Source organism: Necator americanus, chromosome II (genome assembly GCF_031761385.1).
Source record: "Necator americanus strain Aroian chromosome II, whole genome shotgun sequence".
NCBI lineage: Eukaryota > Metazoa > Nematoda > Chromadorea > Rhabditida > Ancylostomatidae > Necator > Necator americanus.
In genome coordinates this window covers 13,122,343-13,143,309 of record NC_087372.1, presented here as the reverse complement: position 1 = coordinate 13,143,309, position 20,967 = coordinate 13,122,343, and the positions used below count along the sequence as shown (strand labels likewise).

The following is a 20,967-nucleotide window of genomic DNA, read 5'->3' as shown; positions in this document are numbered from 1 at the left end:
AAGGTCGGTGCGTTGTCATTTCAAAGATCTTAACATCATTACAAGAAAGGAAAGCAATCTACACCTCGAACTTGGTGTTTGCGCACATAGAACCCAACATCGTCTGTTTCCTAGTACGTTGCCTTTAGGAGTACACGTACTTTGTAGTAATAAAAGCATCACGCTTGGAAGCTAGGACACGGCTTTTTTCCTGGGGTTCAGACAGAAGCTCAATGCGGTGCCATACGGGCAGCCGCAAAGATTAACGAGGGACTAGGCAAGGGACCAGTACCGACGCTAACGTCAACAGCTAGCTCTGCCGCTCCGAATTCCGAGGGGAACTTCTTTTTTGTCGGTTTGCCACAGATGGAACATCCGCGCGCCAACATCGACGACAATTTGCGGTTCGAGCGGTTCCCGGACCTCATGACGCGTACGATGGCTGCACAGCTCGGAGTTGCAAAGCGCAGCATCGGTGTTCACCTACACCCGTCCTAGGCTACCATATCGCTCTGTCGATATGGGTGGTCCTCGCGATGACCGAGACCAACTATTTACTCCGAATTAGCGTTTGTCAGACATTGCTGTTTCGCTGGCGCTGACAGCAGCTTCTGCGTGTTATTGTCACGAGAGGCGAGTGGTGGGTCCTCTATTACAGCGATAGTCGGGGTGTCTACTGGCTCTACGGAGACCTTTTGCCACAGCAGCCAAACCGATTCAACACCAACGGAAGGTTTTCATCTACTGCTTAGGGCCCGCGTAAATTGCTGTAGTGGGAGCTGCTGCTCGACCATGCAGCAGCAAAGTTTACATTCAGCAGCTCAGCAAGTTGTCCGCCGCAATCGGAGAACAGCGACCGAGACGTGCCGCTTTTCACCTTCTCCACGACAACACGCGACCGCGTGCAGCTTCGACCACTCACCTCCGACTCGAGGCCCTGGATTAGCAAACGGTCTCCCAGTCACGCTATTTCTTATACTTCGTTCCACCCTACTACCCCTCGTGAGTCCTTAGCAGTCCCTGAAGCAAAAGCTGTCCAATCCTTTCAATTCTTTCATTGACCTCAAATCCACTGTTCTTTGAGTCTTAGCCCCCCAAACTCTCCCCACCCCTCTCCCGCCCCCTCCAGCTTTCAAGCTTCCAGTCGCAGGGAATCTTTCCAGAAAGATGGAACAATGATAGGCAGTCATGGTGAACACGTCAACTGATGTTCAGTAACGTGTGGTTGGTAAAGTGTGAAATTGTAAAGATTATGTTCTTGTAAAAGAATTATCTGACCTTCCAATTTCTTCAAGTTTGAACGTGTTTAGGTCTGAATTTTTTTGACTTCGATTGTTGCGAATTCCTTTTACGCTATACTGTAATTAATTCACACACATTGGATTGGCCTCTGGTACCTTTGGAATAACACGTTACTCAAACACACCACGTTATAGCTCATCCCTCTTCATTTGGACATGTATGAAATTGGAAGTGACTTCCTTCAATTTGAAAGAGTCCGGCTCCACCGTACCGCACCTATGCTACCTTATCTATTTACCCACCTGCTGAGCACCACATATTTTAGCGACACGCAGAAGCCTTCGCTAAACTTGAAGAAGGAATCGCCGTAGAACTGGCGAAGATTGAGGCGTGTGACGAGGAGAAACGAGAATGTAAAGAATCTTTTGGTGAGACATTGACCGAATACGAAGAAAAGCGGAAATCACTTGATGCTGTAAGTTTTACTAACATTGTTTGTGGTTCTGATTCAGGTGTAAAGAAACAAGTGGTTTTCGCAGTTGCAGTGCCAGAACAAATCAATTTTCCTTATAGGATTCTGTTCTTTCTACATTACAGTTGTTTTCAAATCCTCGCAAATTTCATATCAATGTTGGCCAACTGTTTATTTCACATTGGTAGTAGAGCATCTAGGTCATTTACGTCTCCGGAGGGTAGTGAGTGCCGAGAAGTCAAAACGGCTTATTGAATAACTCTTCTACATTAGCTGTTTGTAAGAAATAGAAAGATAAGAAGCAGACAATATTCATCGTTTAATTTAAGAAAAACCCATTTTCATGACCTCAGTACGAGTGGTTTGGGAACATGTTTTGACTGTTCCATAGTATTTGTATCGAAATTATGATTTTCTTGAATTGACCATGTACAAAGTGTTTGAAACATACTTCTCTTTATCGACATTGAGTTTCTGTTCTAACTAGATACCGGAACGTGTAATATTACTTTTTTCCTTCCGAAGTGCGTTACGTGCATCCACAGAAGCAGGGCAGTGTGAGACCGATCATCCAACGAGGCTGCAAATCATTTTTTTTTAAATGAAATGAAGTTCCGAAAAGGTTTTGATTCACTATAATGGAAACGAACCAATGCAAAAAAGCCGTAGTTTACGTGCTCGGTAAGGGTTTTCATTCCTCAGAATTTAAACTAGCTTGAATAGTTAGTAGGCAGAGTTTGAGATTTTGAGAACATGTATTCCCTTTTTTTTTTAAAGATTTTCTTCACCTTTTCATAAACTTCCAGCCTTTTTTGGTGAACAGGACACCAAAGAGCGAAAAATTTTGTAAAGGCTTCTCTGAGGCTTTTACAGCAACTCCCTCCAAATCTTTTTTTCGCTAACCAACCTTCTTATAGGAGAAATTTAGAAGAAAATCGCTTCGCTTTGGATTTTCTTGAAGGGTTTTTTTGAGTTTATGTGCATGGTGATAAGGCTAAACGTTTTTATTCTGGCGGAAAAAGCAATTTTATAAGCATGGGTGGGATAGTCGGAGCAGGTGCTTTGTACGATTGGCGTTTTGTACGATTGGCGAAGGGATCCTCGTCACTTGCGCTGCACCCCATGAAGGAGTTCCCCTTCACGTAAGGAACGTGCGGCATCTCCCTATCGCACCTAGTTTAGATCTAAGAGGTGTGAAGTGTAACGTTGTTTCAGGAAATAAAGGAGATGAAGAAAAAGGAGGCTGCTCTTGCTAAGTGGGAGAACGAAATAGGTTCAAAGGAGCAGACGTTCAAAACTGCTGAGGAGGTTAGTGTGTAAAAACATTCCGGTTTTTCTGAAATATTTTGTTTGTTTATTTTCTGTGATTTACATTTACATTCAGTTGGCCGTAAAAGCAAGAGAGAAACTTAATGCAGTAGCTCAAGGTATGACTACGGATGATAGTGGAAATGCCATTAGCGTTGAGGAACAGATAACAGGTTAGTGCATATGATTTCTGGATATTGTGATTGCTTCTTCGCACTCTTATTCTATCCATAAATATTCGCTTCTAAGCTTTCTCTTGTAGTGGATTGGGGTCAAGAAGCTGTCATGAATTTTTTCTCCTTATGAAAACGATGTAGAAAGTGCGCTCTATCGAAAATAGACTCATCACCTATTGAGAGAGAACAGCTAGAGGTTAGATTTTTAGTGTGAAGATGGTTCCATTACAGGATATGGTAGTGTCAGATGGGTATCTTAGTTTCGAGAGTGATTTTTGAAACTGTCTAAATCAACTTATTCCCGGGGTCCCGGTAGCTCTGTTGTTGCAATTTTTTTTGTAGCAATCACTACAGTTGCCTTTTCCATAAATTGTGAGGTAGTTTGAAGAGGGGGTTTTCTGGACTGATAAGCTCACATTTGTTAGAACAGGGTTTCTAGACTGATAAGCTCACATTTGTTGTTAGAACAAAAGGTTATTCTCATTTTTCTCCAGCAAGTGATTCCATCTAAAATGGAGAATAATTAATTTCAGCTTTTTCAGCAATTTCAAATCTATTTCAACAATAGTCTTCGTCGAAGAAAATCTTTTCTAAGTTGGTTCTGTTCACAGTTATCATGAATGGCCTCTAAAACGGCTTTTCGCTGCGTTGTATAATATTTCGTTTAATTGCCGCGCTTACTGCTGCAACAGAATTACCTCCGCGCACTTATTGCATATAAAATTTGTTTCTTTGTTTAAAAATAAGTATAGAATTCAAGGGAGTTAAAGTTGAAGAGATGTATCCCTAAGCTACCTAACACTTGTGTTTTGAGTGTTATTCAACGTGACCTTTTTAAAACGAGTGCAGTTCTTTACACGTTTTTTGAAAGGCTCACATTTGTTGTTAGAACAAAAGGTTATTCTCATTTTTCTCCAGCATTTGTGTTGGCGCTGGTACTCTTTCTCCTTTTTAATTGATAATTTCCTGAATTTGACTTTCAACGATCCCAGCTAACGCTTCGAAGAATATTTCCGAAGAAACTGGATTGTGTTTAAATTGTGTAGACAGTACGCAATTGCTTAAAAGAAACTTTATTTGACCACAACAACCTAGCCACCCCGATTTGGATGTTACTGATACAAGATATCGTGAAAGAAATCAAGGACCACCACTACCTTCGCTCACATATGTCCTATGAGGGGAGCGACTGATGGTGTGATATTCGCTTGGTTTTTCTTACCAGGTTGGTGTCTGAATAGCATGCTACGATAAATTCTTTAAAAACGCAAATGGTTATTGCAGTTCAGTTGCTGGCTACCTATAAAATGCGCGGTGGGAACATCTTGAAAGGATCGCTTTAGCTGGGAAAACTGCAAAGTGCTGAGATCTTCAAAGAAGTTGATGAAATTGAAAAGACTGGCACTGGTCGCGTGGATGTGCATGTTCACCACTGACTGCACATCTTCGTGAGTGAATATACAAAGATGACCATCAAATTGTAAACCGTTGGTCTTTCATCCAGTAGCTCCGTTATGTTCTAGAGTGGGCAATCCTGGAATATGAGTCTTGCGCGAAGCATCTTTCAGAACTCATATTAAGTGACATCTGACTTTGGAAATTCAGGATTATCTGTATATGGAATGCCTTTGAAACCGCGCCTTTGAAATGATTGCCGTGAATAATGTGTCATGGTGGCTGTAATTTATATCTTCTGTTATATGCAAATTTGTACATTGTTTGATATAAGGTTTTTATTGAAATTGCAGACTTAATCATATGAGATTGCGATCTGAAAGATGCTAGATCATTTTGTCGTGAATGTCTTGAATGTTTTTAGTTAAACGAAGAATTTTTTCAAGTTTCCCACGCGTTATTATATTTCAGGATATCGTTCCAAGCTTAGAGAGATTGCTGCTGAAGTGTCCACTGCGGAGGAGAAGTAAGTTTCTCATTGCAGTTATCGAAGTTGCCCTCAGACATACGTCATTTAAGGAAGAAACGAATCGTGCCGGAATTGAAAAAGAAGAAGGCTGAATATGAACAAATGACGAAGAAAAACAGCGCTGAGTCTTCTGAGTTGAAAGCTAGGGAAGTGGAAGTGAAGAACTATCGGGTTAGATTAAGATCAGAATAACATATGTCTGGATTTTTTTCTTGTTATAGCAACAATCAAAGGGCGATGCCTCAGAATTTCATTCTCAAAAAGAGTTACGCCTATGCTAGATTAACCGCTCTTCTTCACGGTTAGCTAAAACGCTCCAGTAGTTTTGCTTTCCTGTTTCTGAGAATTCACGGAAAATAAGTTGTAGAATGCTCCTTTTTTTGCACCGTGCCCTAATCGTTCTAACGCTGTGTGGTTATCAAGATATCCTTATTTGTGCATAAATGATGCACCGCACTTGCACTTTAAGCTTGAGTTGTCATCCATAACTTATGACGAAGAAGCGGATACGAAAAATAGGGAAACTCTCGCGACATACCAGCAAGAAGTCCACCAAATGCAAATCAAGCTGAATATCCTGCATCAGAAGTATGTTTTATAGGATTTTCCCGCAACATTGTCTTCCGCTTAGCTTTTAGAAGGCATGGTCTTTATAGGCTACAGATAATTTCAAAGGTTGTGATCAGTTGATTTTTCAAATCATTTTTCAGAAATCCTCGTATACATTTCACCTACAAAGACCCTTTTGTTGGCTTCAACCGAGATGATGTGCGAGGCTGTATCGCTACCTTGTTTCGCATCAAAGATCCTAAGTATGCCTTAGCCCTTGAAATTGCTGCGGGCTCGTTTGTAAGTGCTTTTTTGTCTATTACAGACTCGTTCTTTCATTTTCACACCACAGTTATAGAACAGAATATTATAGTTTTCTTGAACTTTGAAATCAATCCTATTGGTTTGTGTTTCAGTCGAACACTCTTCCCTTTGTAAACGTTGTGAGCATTCGCTTCAACACATCCATTTTTCTCTATTTGTTGAATTTCTGTCGGACCATTCATGCTAATTTAAACGGGAAAGTGGTGACAATTATTTCTGAATTCAGAGTCATTACCATTTTTTCGTTTGAGGAAGTGAGTTTTTTTTTTTGTTGTCTGACGTGAATAGAAACTCTTGTTCTTATCAAACACCATACTTTCCATTCATTTCTACCTAGAAATTGCAGAATATTAGGGATAATTTTGTTTCTCACACCCCTTTTCTATCCACCATTCTGTTCTTGCCTTTCATCTAGTGGGGCTTTTTCCTTGGTTTGATTTATTGTGGACATCACTGAGGGTACCTTCTGTCTAGTTGCTGACATTTATTCTGAATTTATCTCCCACTGAACCTCTTGGAAATCTCATTGAACATCGTTTATTAGCTCGTCTCAAATGGAAGATTGAGAGGTTAAGGTGAAACTGCCGTATTATACAAGTGTAAAGAAGTCGCAAAAGAGTCTAACACGTACTAAATGCTCGTGGATTATTTCACACGATTCTCACATCACATGATTAGAGATCTCTTGGAGATGGCGTTAATGTTCCGCCTTGATTTTCTCTGTAAAACACGTACTCGGTGTAATGCGCCCATCGCTGCTCCTCGAAGTCGCCGCAGTTTCGGTGGTTCATCAAATCCTGTAAGTTAGTAGTTATTTGCTTAGTACACTTCATAAGCTCTCCATGCCCTCAAGCATAGGATACGGGTGAGGGAAAAATGAAACGGGATATTCTTCTAGCATTATCTAGAGCGGACGAAAATGATGAAAGGAGAAAAGCTACGTGCTGTTAACAAAGCGGAAAAATAGGCATAGGACACCTCAACATTATCTCTGTCCACGGAGGATAATCGTTTTACGATGCTCATTGCACGTCCTCTCTAAAACTCGGTTCAATTACAAAGACGCGGTAGGGAAGTTGTGATGTTGGTGTAAAACACAATCGAATAATTGAATCTTATCGTCCTCTTCCGCCGTGGACGTTTTTATTGTTTAATTCCGGTGTTCTGGATTAGCGCATTCCTTCAACAAAACGTTGTGCGGTAAGTGTAGCATTAAGGGTAATCTTTCATTCTATTAGAAGAGAGCATAGTTGACGAGAAAAGAAATTGAACTCATATGCGCCGGGTTCAGCGCCTAACATTCCGTCACCTCTGCTTCCTGATAAAAAAAAAACTCTTTTTCTCACTTCTTTCGTTAAAGTGTGGAAGTTATGACATGGAAGGCAATTTATTGCTAACAGATATAACGTCAATGTCGTTTTCTCTGTAGCCATTTTTGCCATTTACAGTTCGTTGTCAAAAGATTAAATGTTTACATCTTAGCGTTCTGCAGTCGACTAATTTCGAGTGCACTTTTTTGTTAGCTTTCGGCTCACAGAAGCTAAATGTCTTGTGTGGTGCAAACGGTAATATTTACAAAGAAGATATTAATATTCTATGAGAGTGATGAGATGGTCTAAAACTTTGAAGAGGTTCTGAATTTCTAGGGGCACATATTTAGTAGAGGCAGAAGCGACATTCGCTTTCATATTTGCGAACTGTGACGTACATTTTTGGAGAGTGATATCGTAGACTAGAGGGAATACTCGCTCAATTTGGAAAAAAGGAAATGCATTCTGGGTAGAAGAAGGGGTGTATACGTAACGAATTATATTTTTCTTTGGTTTGTGCAGCGATACATTTTCTTCTGTTAGTGATGTGTCTGTCGTAGAATCGTCGCCACTTTTTAACTGTAGCTTTAGACGAAAAGGACTGTCTTCGAAGTGATTGCGTATTGCGAAGATGCAATGGCCTCCCCTAAGGGGCTGCGGAAGCGAGCGATTTCGCATAGGCTTGTTTGATTTGCTTCATTAACTATAATATGGCCAAATTTTGCTTGATTGAGCGTGCACTTTGTCAAAACTAGGCGTTGCTGCCGCGACTAATTTCTTTTCGAATAGCTCTGCGAATCGTTCGCGAGAGGCTGAGAATGTTCAACGCTCAATCTTTTTTTTATTGTGAAGACAGTCCCCTATCAAATGAAAAGACAAAAAGAGTAAAAATAATAGCGAACAACCATTCTGGGTCCTCACAATCAAAAATCATAAATAAAATAAAAAATACGACAAAAATCGTAACGGGGATTCAGTCGGCCAAAACTATCCGGTAAAATATAATATATACATAACCTTAACACAAAATCTTTTTTTTGAAAACTTGCATCGGGCTAAGCGATGGTCTCTTTTTTTTATCATTTCAGAGCAAAATGTTTCTAAATTCGTACTGATAAGGATGAAGAAAAACCATAGTAGAGTGAGAGATTAAATTTGTAGAAAATGTCTAAATGAAACGTGTGAGATATAACCGAGTTTTTTTTTTCTAAATTTACCGATTGGCTCGCACCGCTTAGTGCGCCGGAGACGACAGGATGATTTGCAGCAAGTCCGTTTGCTCCACTACAACATGTTGCAACCAACTTGAAACCTTTTTCCGCCATAACATCGCATGCCTGAATTTCTATATTTTAAGTGAGCAATGTGAAATATCTATGAGCATCTTAGGAAAATGAGCAAAGTTGAGATCGGAAATGCAGCTTGAAGCTTTTTCGGAAATTGCTCCAAGTGTCACGTCCATCACTCATTTTTTTCCGTAATGCGTCACGATGCCCGAGGGCAGAACGAAAGCGTTTCTCAGAATCACCACAATTTTGTTGTTTTTATGTGAGCGGGAATGGAGGTTTTTCCAAGTTATTTGGCTCGTGCCGCCAGCCACTGCCATTCTGGCATTGATCACAGCATCCCAAAAGCAGCGGCGAAAGTGCTCTGCTAGGCGCAGCTTTTGAAATCTCATACTTTCACTCATGCAAAACATGTTAAAGCGAGTGGGATTGAATCAAAAAAGTACAAGATAACGTGACTGAGAGAAAGTGAAGAAAATGGTAGCTGTTGCTGTGTAATTATGCTAAGAAATATTTCGGCCATTTTGTGTAGACCAGTGATAAGGAAAGCCGATTAGGTCTTTGAATTTATAGACACTCGAAAAGTAAAATCAGAGTATTTGAAGGTGGACCGCTGTACAAATGGTATCTAACGTCGAAACATGTGTTTAAACAAAGCGTCAAATAACTGAGTAATTGAAAAAAATAAATGTAGTGAATTTATTTTTTGCCATCACATTGGTTTTTAGCATAGCGCTCAACGTTATGCATGCTATGCTAAAATTGTTGTTTGGTGTTAATTCGCGCTCGGTTACATGTCCCTACTTTCGCTCTCTCATTTATCCCCGGGGTAAATTATTCAAAATCGTATGTGGGAAACAGATGTTCTCTATGCATTTGCAAATGCTCCCGATGCTCTATTCTATCAATCATTTGTATGTGTCCGCGCTCCGCAAGAAACTATTCGAGAATGCGTACATTTGCTGTTAACCTATGAATGGAAACTTTTTCACTTACACGTTCAAGGCATTGATGCTTGAGATACAGACGTGAGGTGTAACGTTCACCATCATCTCCGCCAGGGTCTCGACTTTCATTCAACGTTTCTCCGAACACTTCACGGCAAAGTGATGCTCGTCCACAAACGAGGATTCTGTGCAATTTCCGGAACTTGACATCGGCCTGTCCGTCTCTTCCAAATGCGAAAGTGCCTCGGTAACCGAGAGTGATATAACCTCCTGCAATGTTTTTTCTTCAGTTGAAGCACTATAGAGAGCATCTGCTATCAGATTTCTAAATGCGCCGTTATGCAAAACGAATATGCTCTGTGCATATAATGCGTAATTGAGAATGTTGACATTCATCTTACTATGTTTTGACACCATACATTTTTATGTTTTTTGCTTTCTTCTGGTTATTGGTACTTTTCTCTCGAACAACTTGCTACAATGATCAAGGAGTACGAACGTGGAGGGCGAGAGGTACACACATATCATGCTTATTCTTTAGCACAGTTTTATTCGCAAGAAAATACTTTATCCCTTTAGCGATTGTCACATACTAAGTTACCGAATAAGCCTTATGTTTGCGATGCAAAAGGTCAGATACGTCGGTAGTGTCTAGTTCGATGCCAAGAACGTATGCAGGAACAAATTTGAATGTATTCACCATGTCTCTGCACCAACAACGTTCGTTTGTTTCGAATCGAAACTCGTTATTTTCCTCTGCTGTACCAAAACATTTGAATTGGCAGCTTTTTACATGGGAAAGGAGTATGGGCAATGTTCTCGGACATTTTCAATGATTTAGTCCGTCCATAGCACTGAAAACTTGAAAGGGTTCTACTAAGGCCCCACTCAACCTTTTGGCGGGAGTGCATTGTGTGGGTTTAATGAAGCTAGTTTGCTGCAGTGTCGAAAAACGACAATATTGCCTCCAATATTGTGAAAATAACTTACCAGTGTCACCAGTATACAAACCGCCATTGGACAGCTTTGGTTTTAGAGAGTTCGGCGATGATAGGTGTGGGATGAGTGCCTCCCGTAGCTTCTCGACCTCGTAGTATTCGATTTCGTCTCGTAAACGGCTCGTCTCTTTGAAGCCATCAGGCAAAATTAGCTTTTCTGTCCTCAGATAGTTTAGAATATGTGAAAACAGAATTCCATCTCGATCGATGAAATATTTGTTGTTGTCGAGCCTAATTACTCCCTTCGGAAGCGATGATGAAGAGTTTGCTATTCTGAAAAGTAGCGTTTCCGGTTCCTTCATCAAAGTTTGACGGGTGGTGCTATAATGCGTTCCGCCGACATTCAGCTCAATAACATCATCAGCCATTAGCCTGAAATTGACATTGTCTGCATAGTCAAGAAAGATGTTTAGCAATGATTGATTCGACTGCTGAATCTTCAAACGAACGTTATACTTCCACATAGAAATCGTGAAAATTTAATGGCAGAAATCACGAATTTCAGCCGACGAACTAACGGAACAACGAAAACTGCAGAAGAAAAGACAAGAAAAACAATTTCATTTCGAGTTTCGCGTGCAAAAAGCATGAATTCCTTAGGATTATGGACTCAAATCAAAACACATATTGGAATTTTCTTAGGAAGATAAATGCGCTATTTTCTGTGAAGGCCAGTGATCCAAGAAGCAAGAGAAAAAACATGGCGAACAGGACTTTGTTGTTACCATATGCATAGGGCGTGGTCTGCTACTCTGCCTTCGTTCCAGTGGGAGTGTGGATAACGAAAACACACCTATTTTCTGTCGTTGTTTGGAGTTAAACTTTTTTCAGTGAAGAGGCGACTAGAGTGGTTGGTGAAGGAGAGGCCCAGATCGGGTATGGTCGAGTACTACGTTCTCATGGTAATGGGTAGACATGCAGATACGCAACATCTAACATGCAGAAATGCATTAATTCCATTCCTATTTTGTATGCCAAGAAAACAGGAACATGCGGGTGTGCATAGAGCACATGTGGCTGGCTACAAGGCGGATCCTGAATCTCGCCATAGTTGACTGGAGGAAGGTTTTTCCTCTTCCATCTGCCCGCCCACCGATAGCTCGACTCGCCTATTGCTATCGCTGGGCAATCATGCACGAGGAAGGCTCTCTTTCATAAATTGCCTTATCTTGGACATCTTCGATTGCGTGGGAAAAAGTGGAGTCTCATAGACACATTTGTTTCTTCGTGAACCGTGCGCATGGAATGCATTCGCCTTGAAAATACTAGATAGTAACATTCTAATGACGAATAATGACGAATACAAGTAGCGAACACATTGAATACAACTCGGATTCATTCCAACATTCTTGGTGAATTTTTCCAACATTTCATATTTAATTGTCATTTTATTGGAGTGCTTGCACTTGATTCTTTCAGAGTTAAACCTAACCACGACAAATCGATTAAAACACGCAAATGTTCTAGAAACTTGCATTTCTATTGTTTTCTGAACAAAGTTTTATTAGAGAAGTTTTGACAGAGTAAATAAATGTTGGGTATATTTCTGTTCGAAAGATGACGTGAATCAAAATTATTATTATGGATCTGGAAATTCGGAATATGTCTAGTATTTTTTTTGGCGGAAAAGGAGAGTATCACTGTATTTTATACTACGAGTAGCGATACTCAGACAGTACCGGGACGTGATGTCTCTTCACATGGGTGAATATCACTCTTACTGGTTGCACATCTATGGCAATGGGTTTAGTGGAGTTGTTGATCGCAGGACAATCCTAATCAAAATCAAAAGACATTTTTTCTCAGCGCTGTGCTTAGTCTCACAATCATATTATCCAGAGTTTCATTAAAGGTATCGTCAGCAAAATGAATATGTTCCACATGTTGATTTTAGAACACTAATTCCGAAGATTCCGAAAATGGAGATCAGATTAAATGAAATGAGCGCTGTTAAAATAGTGGAGTTTTAATGAAAAAGCCGAATGAGAGTAGAAGCCAAAGGTCTTGCTGAGAATTTTCTATTATATATATATATATATATATATATATTTCCTCGGAAAGGCGTTAATTTCTACTAACATCTTTTCATGTATACCATTACTATTACTATTACTGCTATTATTACTAATATACTTAGCATCCAAGCTGTAGATTACTACCCATAGTTCTCTGGAGAAAAAGTTTTTGTTTATTTTCAGCTCTACCATGTAGTGGTAAAAGACAAGCATACAGCTCGATTAATCGTAGAAACTGGGCTCCCTCATCGCCGAACATTTGTGCCATGGACTGAAGTAGTGCCTCGTCACTACCATGACATCGGTCAACGCTTCCGTCGAGCCCAAGAGCTGGTGAGTTTCTGTTATTAGATCGCAGGCGGTGCATGCAACAAAGTGATATGATAAGGTACTCCGCTTGGGATTTTCTGAATTCCGGTAATGGGTTTCGAAGAGGACCTATATTTCTGTCAGTTCTCGCTGCTCTGCTCGTTCTCTGTTGCTTATTAACGAGAATTACTGAATACACTGGGCAGCATCCCTCCGAAAATAAGCATGTATCGGACAACTAAAGGAAATTATTCTGTCCGGCAAAAAAATTATTAAATGACAATCAGCTTATTCCAAAATATAGCCTCAAGTTTTCTAATGCAGTGCATTCGAACTTTTTCTAAAGTGAGTTTCTTACCAAGAAATTAACGATAACAACGATTGTGTATCGAGTTTCAAAATCAGAATAAATTCGACGGAGAGAATGAAAGGGCAAACGTTAACTACAAGAAGAACTCATAGCACTGGCATTTATTTTTGTCGGGGTTCAGTCATAGAAATACTTCTCGAACATACCATTTTTTCAATCTAGGAAATTGTTAGGTCAAATAAACAAAGAATCAATGAGGTAGTATAATTAGTGGATCATTTGGAGAAGTTCGAAAATAAACGGGTTATCCAGTGTGAGACGATGTGACGCGTAATGTTAGTAAACTGAGGTGATGTGTTTTTTTCAAAACCTACTTCTAAGACGGAAAGATGTTTCTGTAGCGGATAATTATTCGAGCGAAGGCAAAATGTCATTCACGCAGTACTACAGCTGCAGCTAAGATGCTTAGATGAAATTAGGGAACCTGATATTTCTTTTCTGAACTTTCATCTCATCTATGCTAATCATATATTGCTTCTATCTTGTAATGCTTTGACTATGAAATGATGTCGTTGTAGCCCGTAATTCCTCCGAATGGTCACCGTTCTTAGCGGGGTCTGCTGTCGTCATAATCCGGCGCCCTCTCTTTGAACAGTAAGGGATACTTTTGGTGCATGGTAGTTTTTGAAATTCCCGCTCAGCTCTTGAATAGGAGCCTTTCCAGCGGAAGTTTTAACGAGACGCGTCTCGAGAAACAATGGCCGTCACAATGTTGCTGTAATTTGTGGCTGCTTAGGCCTTGGCAAACATTATTACTCGAATGACAATATGAATAATGGATGATGGTGAAGTTTACCCAACGTAGAGTACATAAAATGCCTTCAATTAAGGTTGATGTCCAGCGTTTGAAGTGCACAAAGTGCACCTCTTTATGATTAATTTACGTCCCGTCAACGAACTCTAGGGCTCTGTAGCGATAGACGAACATTTCTTTGAATATTTCCGATCATTGTGAACACATGAGCAATTATCCCATCAGTTTGGCTTATGCTGAACTGGAAAGATTATGTTCAGTTAGAACGGTGAGAAACGTGAGTTATCAGCATCTGTCATCCGCTCATTCTGCCATTAATGCCAGTTATGTTAAGCAGTTAAGTGTTGTCCTATTATATACGTGCTAGAAAGGTGCCATTTTTTTTTTTTGCTTGCTTCAATAAGTTCTTTCTTTATTTCAAGCAAATCCTTCCTTTTCCAATGACAACAGTGCGAAACGAATAAGAATAATGCGAAGTCTCCAATTCACCATGCAACATTTAAGTTCTAGCTAGCTATTCATGGTCTCAGAGTGAGTGCTATAAGGATTACCCGTGACTGAACAAAACAATTGTGCGAGTTGTTTTTATGTGCTTTCGGAAATGTAATGGATATTCTTGCATAGTTCGATAGGTCTATCAAAGTAAAATGCTGCTCAAACAAGCAAACGGGATGATGATTTCTGGAGAGAAAACCGGTCACATTAGGCTTGGATTCGCCACCATTTGAAACATATTCATATTGAAATATAGGAAGTTATTAGATTCTGTTCAAGAATAGTCTTTAGTTCAGTTGTTTTGAAGAGAAATCTGAAGTACATCTACGAGTACGTATAACTTTTCTTTTCTGTGTTATCGAATGCTAGAAGTATGCAGTTGAAAAGTTCAGTTTTCTTCATACATCTCTTATAAACAACGACTCATATCTTTCGAATATACGGAAAGGGTAATTGGACTAAAAGCAGGCAGCAACGGAAAGAGTAATGGGACTAAAGACACGCAACAGAAGTGCGTTTTAACGATAAGCGTTTGCTGAAGGTCGAATATAAAAAAGAACCCCTTCAAGCGTTCACTATTTCGGATTATATTTTGAGATGAAGTGTGCGTTTTTCGCACTGTTTGGTTTATGGATATTTTCCATGTTCGTAAGAGCTGTGGGGCTTAACCTGTGAAGTTCAAAATTCTGTTACAGGCGAAAAGATTTGCGAAGAAAAATTTTATGCGATTGAATAAAGTTTAAAAACATTTTTTCCCAGGGTATTGCTATGCTTACCTCGTCCTGATTTATTCATTCAGTTCTCCAATTCTCCATCATGGGAATATTTCATTTCCTCATAATCCTTTAAATATTTTTTTAAAGCAAGGCCTCACTTTTGCCACTTCAATTTTGAGCTGAACTAAAAATAAACTATACATCTTAACTTTCGGTACTAATTCAAGCACAATGACGTACAAGCGTTAAGTCACATCCGCGTTTTTGGTGTTCAAACGTTGTGAACGGTTCAAAGAATCAAGTAGTGGTCGTTCTCAGTTTTGATCACAACAAAAAAAGGGTGAACTGTGAAGTAGAAATTGTTAACGCGTGAGTTGCGACTAGCTCTGGTTTGAAGAAAAAAATAGACAGAAAGAAAAACTATTCTATTGTATTAAAACTAACATAGCTGTTTCAGGCGAGAAAATTCAAAGGAGAAAACATGATGCTGGCGTTGGATCTAATCGAGTATGATCCAATATATCAGAAGGTTTTCGAACTAGTCTTCGGAGGGGTTTGTTTCTTCTTGAGATTACAACCAGTTTTCGAGGTTTATAAGTTGATTTAGTTTCCTTTATTTTCAATTTGGAGCGGTACACAGTATAGAAAATAATAGGAATGTAAACTTTTATATTTGTACTTATTACTAGTAAGATAATTAAAAGCATTTCGAATTCTGTGAAGCGCTATTGTTGTATATTAGTGTCAAAAAAGCGAGTAAAGCTAGGCGCTGATAGTAGAAATAAAGGGTGTGGTAGATTAGGTATTCCGTCTTGGCTTCGCCAGAGTTGAAGCACTCCAAAAACCACGAAACTGAGTAAATACAGAGACAATGTAGTACTTACTGCGCTCTACATATAGATGAGGACTGAAACTCTATCTCTTCGTTAACCTCACGAAGCATTAATTTCCGGGTGTGGTTGGGAGAACATGGGTGTTGCAGCCTTTCGCAAAGAAAAATCTGGATTTACTTCTACAGAACTTTTCTTGCTTCCTGCTCATCTTGAGTCTTAGCCTTAAGCCACTCGTGCTTTGAGGATGGGCTCATGCCGGCCTCAAAGTCGCTATCGATGCTAAAATTCTCTTCTGAGTGCAGTGGTAGGGATTAAATGAAAGTGAACGGGACCAACGTTCTCCATTGAAAATAGGATGGATATTATAAAAAATGGTGCGAAAAACAGGAGAGACTCCTGTGAAAATAACAGCAATGAGAAATCTATACATTACTACCATGTCTCAATTAGTTCCAAATATGTCGTATTCGCGTGTCAGGCCAATCCGAATAATTTTCTCTCGCGTGTCAACTTTTTTCACTTTTGGTGGCAACGTTTCATAAAGCTGCAAAATTACAAGCTTGTTTAGTGTCAGGTAAAATTGGGCTGGTGAAGAAGAACATCTTGTTCAATTTTCACTTCTTCATTTCGTCTTTCCTACACATTTCGTTCGATCTCTTGTCGCTGATGAACAATAAATTCATAGTCATTCATGTATTTCTCTGTTGTGATGGTGCGTGAAGAAGTTTTTTCTCACAAATAATGCATACATTGAATGCATTTCAGATACGTAGATTAGTATTGAAGACCTGCTATTTTCATCCTTCAGTTGAATTTATTCAAAAAGCGTGCAGCAAAAATTTTTGAGCTCTAGGGCCCTTCTGTTTGCTGATAAAGATGTACTGCTGTGGTTTGGCTCATGCACTGCACGATCGCCTGCTTCGGCTTTGCGTGATGATGAATGTATTTTCGAAAACGTCAAGCTTGCGCAAAAAGCGATGCTCATCGAAATCACGTCCACGTATACGTGAGAAACGTCATGACCAAGCTTGTTTATTTAGTTTTATGAAATATGGATGTTCTTTCGGGGATATCTGATGGATTGGGCGTTTGTGAGCAGCTAGATTGAGCAACATCTTCCTCGAAATGTTATTTCGCTCTGATTAGCTGCTCACAACAATAGAGCTTGTTTGTCGAGCGCTAACATCAAACTCAAGACGACGATGCGTTCTGCGATAAGAGTTCAGAGTTTTCGAGAGTTGTTTTGATGAGAGACGACTTCTAAGGAGATACTTGCGATTTCTGTTTAGATTTTGGTATGCGATACCATTCACTGCGCAAAAGAAGTGGTTTACGACAGTCAGGTGAAACTACGTGCTGTAACTGCAAGAGGAGATGATCTGAAACCCACCGGAACAATGAGTGGAGGCAAGTTATCAGTCGAATAATTTGATTACAACTATTACAATTACATGTACTTTGTACGATTTGTTTTTTGTTTCCGAGTAGTTTTTTATGTCTTTTTTTAAGGGGAAAATTCGCATAAAATTAATTGGAAACTTAAAAGGCTAGTTGTGAGCTTTAGTAAGCACACTTTAAGGATTCATATGTTCTCTAACCATCATTCCCTCTTTTCACAGACGTTTTTTGAGAAAGCTGTACTCTAAACATGTGAACACAAGTACCTCATCGACAAAATTTGTGGAATATTCTATTCGGCGTTCTTCTTATATTCCTTTGATTGAAGAGCTTTTTCTATGCTATCTATCTTTTCTTAGATGTTTCTTCCGCCCTTGAGCGATGATGGATAACAAATAATGTAAAATCATGAAGCACATATACAGAAATGAAAAATAATTCCTATCAAGTGACATTAGTCTCCCTATGCCCTCTCGCTAGATTTACTTGTAAAAATCCCACTAGAGCAACTTGTTAGATACGAACCAGCTGTGTTTGTTATTTTCACTGATTATTATCGTGATAGTGTGCCGTATGTGAAAGAAATGACCATTCTGTATCCTAGAAAAGAATTGTTTTCACTTATGGCGAAGGAAAAAATATCCCTCGGGACTTTCTCTTAATCATGGAAATCGCCGCTGGATCGCATCCACATGAAACTAAAATAATAGTTTTACTTTTTGGTCAATTTATTATTAAGAGATGGTGTCAAATTTGAATAGTGTCAAAAACGTAATGTCTTTTTGGGATATACTCTAGACTATGAAATATGTGAGAAGGATGGGATGAACTCCAAGAATAAGCGAAAGTTTCATGACAGGCAGGAAACGTGATGGGATGACAGAAAGAAATATAGTTGAAAGCTTAATCCAATTAGCCGTTGAGTAAAGACCTGATCGTAATGTTTTCGTGACGGCATCCTAGAATCTTTAAAGATTAATCCGCATGAATGCAATATTAATCTCAATGAGAAGTTGTTTAGGCGCTCCTGACCGACGGGGACCAATCCTTTTGGATTTGATTGATTACACAACTTTCAAGACGGAAATTGCTTGGAAACAAGCAGAAGTTGAGAAACTCGGAAGTGAGTAATAGGAGAAGTCAAAGCTTGAAAAAGTTTGTCAAAGGGGTAGTATCATATCTTCATCGAGATATCTTTATGATTTTTTTTTCAGAGGAAGTTGCAAAATACGACAAAGTACGTGGACGTTATTCTGAGCTGAAGGATAAATTGGAACGTGCATCTGCTCGTTTAGAGGCGTTAAAAGAATCGTTTAAAGACGGCCCTTTGCAGCAGCTGAGCGAAGAAATAAAAGTGCTGGAAAAGGTTCAGAGTTTTTGTTGACGTTTATTGGAATTGTGAAAACGCTTTTCCACCACAGGAAAAGAGTGTGATTTCATTGGCATTTCAAATTTGATTTGGGCAGTTGTCGATTCAACCATATTCTCCTTTAGGATCTACCGGAATGTGATGCACTTCTGCGTGAAATGACGAAGCAAGCCAAGGAGTTAAACGACCGTATAAACGCTTACGAAGAACGGAAACGGAATGAACAAGCATTTATTGTAAGTTCACTAATCTTCACTAATCTTAATCATTTATAATTCACTTAAAACAGCAGTTTTCGTTTTTTCCCACGAGTGAGTACTGTTCAGAACAAATTTTGCAATTTACACTTTGAATATCGTTAATACATATAGGAATCAAAAGAATCAGGAGCACCCGAAGAGACAGTTGAGCTATTAATGCATTTCTATACATGCGAGGGATTTGCGAAATGAGGCAGCGCAAATGGATTACTAATAAGATTATCAGATAAGAGGATCATTTTGACCCTTACGAGTAATGAAATCTTCCTCATGAAATTTAATTAAATGCCAGTTTTTTGGGTGAAGTGAATGTGAAGAGATGCCTCGTATGATAAACTGACTCCTCGAATGCTGTTGATGCTTCTGATTTTTGGATGTTTAGGCAGTGCTTCATGTTTTCGCTGTGATGCTTGCGAACTAGACACTGAACTTTGCTTTTTAGTGGATAAAAATCTATCATTGAGAATTTCTCCGAAATCAGCAATGTATTATTTGACGAGCAGAAACGGATTCTGTACATTTCACAATCTGCAAGAGATCTTAGCTCTGGAAATTAACTTGCCTCGAGGGCAGTAAAAAGAGCGAGCGAAGTGCCGATGCTTGCTGATATTAATTTGCAATTTCCTCAAGAGAGACGTCTGCTGGAATGTGCAGCTTTTTCTGCACTGCAGAGCCTTTGCATGGACACAGCAATTTGATGAAGGGTTTGCAAAATCTTGGAGTGTTCAAGGTTTAATGAGGTTTTCAGCTTCGGAGTTTGGATAGTGGGGCAACAAAACTACAAGACAAAAAGAGTCGTATAAATAAGAAAAGTTGAAATCACAACAACAGAATTTCAAGTTTTGAGGGATGCTTATTATTTAAATAATGGCTGAGGTGACCTTCAAGTGCGATAACTGCGCAAGCATCAGAGCTCAGTTGTTAAAGTTGTGTTGGGCCTCAAATATTAAATTAGGATCAAAATCTTTTTTTTTTTCTGAAATCACTGCTCCTCCAGTTTTGAGCTTTTAATGACACTTGAATGATGAAGATCTCTTTCATTGTCACGAGTTGTCGTTTTCAGCTATAGCCTAATATTTTACTGCAACTTTTTCAAGATCGGCGTCGTTACCTTTACCTAGTCTCGTTAGCTGCAAAATCGTCCAAACTTATAGTTGGAAGATTTCAGGACCGCGTGTGTTTTTTCTTTTGTTTCTATTTTCTGTACAGCCCCCAGGGCATGACAAAAAATAAACATAGAATTAGAAATATATCAAATCTTCGAGAATTGTTTTGCGCGAAGCTACGGCGAAGATGGGAACAAAGAGAAAATTTTCGAGAGAATATGCAGGGATTGGGTTTGTTTCGAAAGACCCGAGTGTAGGATGTTGAAGGCGGTTAATGTAATGTAATATGCACCTCTTCACGGCTTGGGATGCATATTATATCGTATGTTTGCACATGTCACAATACCCACTATTATTCCAGGAGAAGGCGAAGAAAACGGCACAAAAAGAATCGGATGCAGCCGAGAAGCGACTAGAGCTGGCAAAGCGTGATTTCGAGAAGCTAAGTGATTCGCTAACGAGCACTCGGTGTGTGGCGCATTTTATTCCGTGGCGAGGGGAGAAGGCCTAAGCGGAGCGACGACAACATTCGTATATGGCTATTCTGGCCTTGTTTTTAGGGGAACGTTAGCGACGATGAAAGAACAAATTGCCAAAGAAGAGGAGGTTTTGTCGAATTCAAAGAAGCTTGTCGAGGAATTCAACGATATGATTGCAACGATCGAGGAGAGACGGAAAGTAGCCGAGGCGAGTTCAAAGAAAGCAGCTTTCATGTGTTCCGTGTGCTCGAAAATGCGATAAGTGGCTGTTTACTTCAAATGGGACTTTTCTGATTTCGAAATTTTATTTCTCTCAGAGCTGGGTCTGTCAGCGGTGCTCCGTAGAAT

The 20,967-nt window shown here is 39.6% G+C and overlaps 2 protein-coding genes across 3 annotated transcripts in view; one reads left to right on the top strand and one right to left on the bottom strand.

Annotated features, from left to right (window-relative positions):
• RB195_017684 (uncharacterized protein) overlaps nt 1-20,967 on the top strand; it is a gene marked incomplete at both ends in the record, with an annotated part of 36,973 nt that overhangs the window by 3,884 nt on the left and 12,122 nt on the right. For both annotated transcript variants that reach the window (XM_064184784.1, XM_064184783.1), the window contains 15 exons: nt 1,547-1,696; nt 2,909-3,001; nt 3,078-3,174; nt 5,044-5,098; nt 5,152-5,272; nt 5,571-5,689; nt 5,812-5,950; nt 12,714-12,863; nt 15,632-15,727; nt 17,297-17,414; nt 18,427-18,528; nt 18,620-18,771; nt 18,900-19,010; nt 20,502-20,608; nt 20,701-20,827. In XM_064184784.1, coding sequence (XP_064040664.1) covers nt 1,547-1,696; nt 2,909-3,001; nt 3,078-3,174; nt 5,044-5,098; nt 5,152-5,272; nt 5,571-5,689; nt 5,812-5,950; nt 12,714-12,863; nt 15,632-15,727; nt 17,297-17,414; nt 18,427-18,528; nt 18,620-18,771; nt 18,900-19,010; nt 20,502-20,608; nt 20,701-20,827 — 1,737 coding nt within the window. The remainder of the gene's footprint in view (nt 1-1,546; nt 1,697-2,908; nt 3,002-3,077; nt 3,175-5,043; nt 5,099-5,151; nt 5,273-5,570; nt 5,690-5,811; nt 5,951-12,713; nt 12,864-15,631; nt 15,728-17,296; nt 17,415-18,426; nt 18,529-18,619; nt 18,772-18,899; nt 19,011-20,501; nt 20,609-20,700; nt 20,828-20,967) is intronic.
• On the bottom strand, nt 6,649-10,883 carry RB195_017685 (uncharacterized protein; the record flags this gene model as incomplete). Its single annotated transcript, XM_013441370.2, has 4 exons — nt 6,649-6,771; nt 8,502-8,621; nt 9,567-9,787; nt 10,508-10,883. 4 exons carry the CDS (start codon nt 10,881-10,883, stop codon nt 6,649-6,651), a joined length of 840 nt encoding a protein of 279 aa, XP_013296824.2.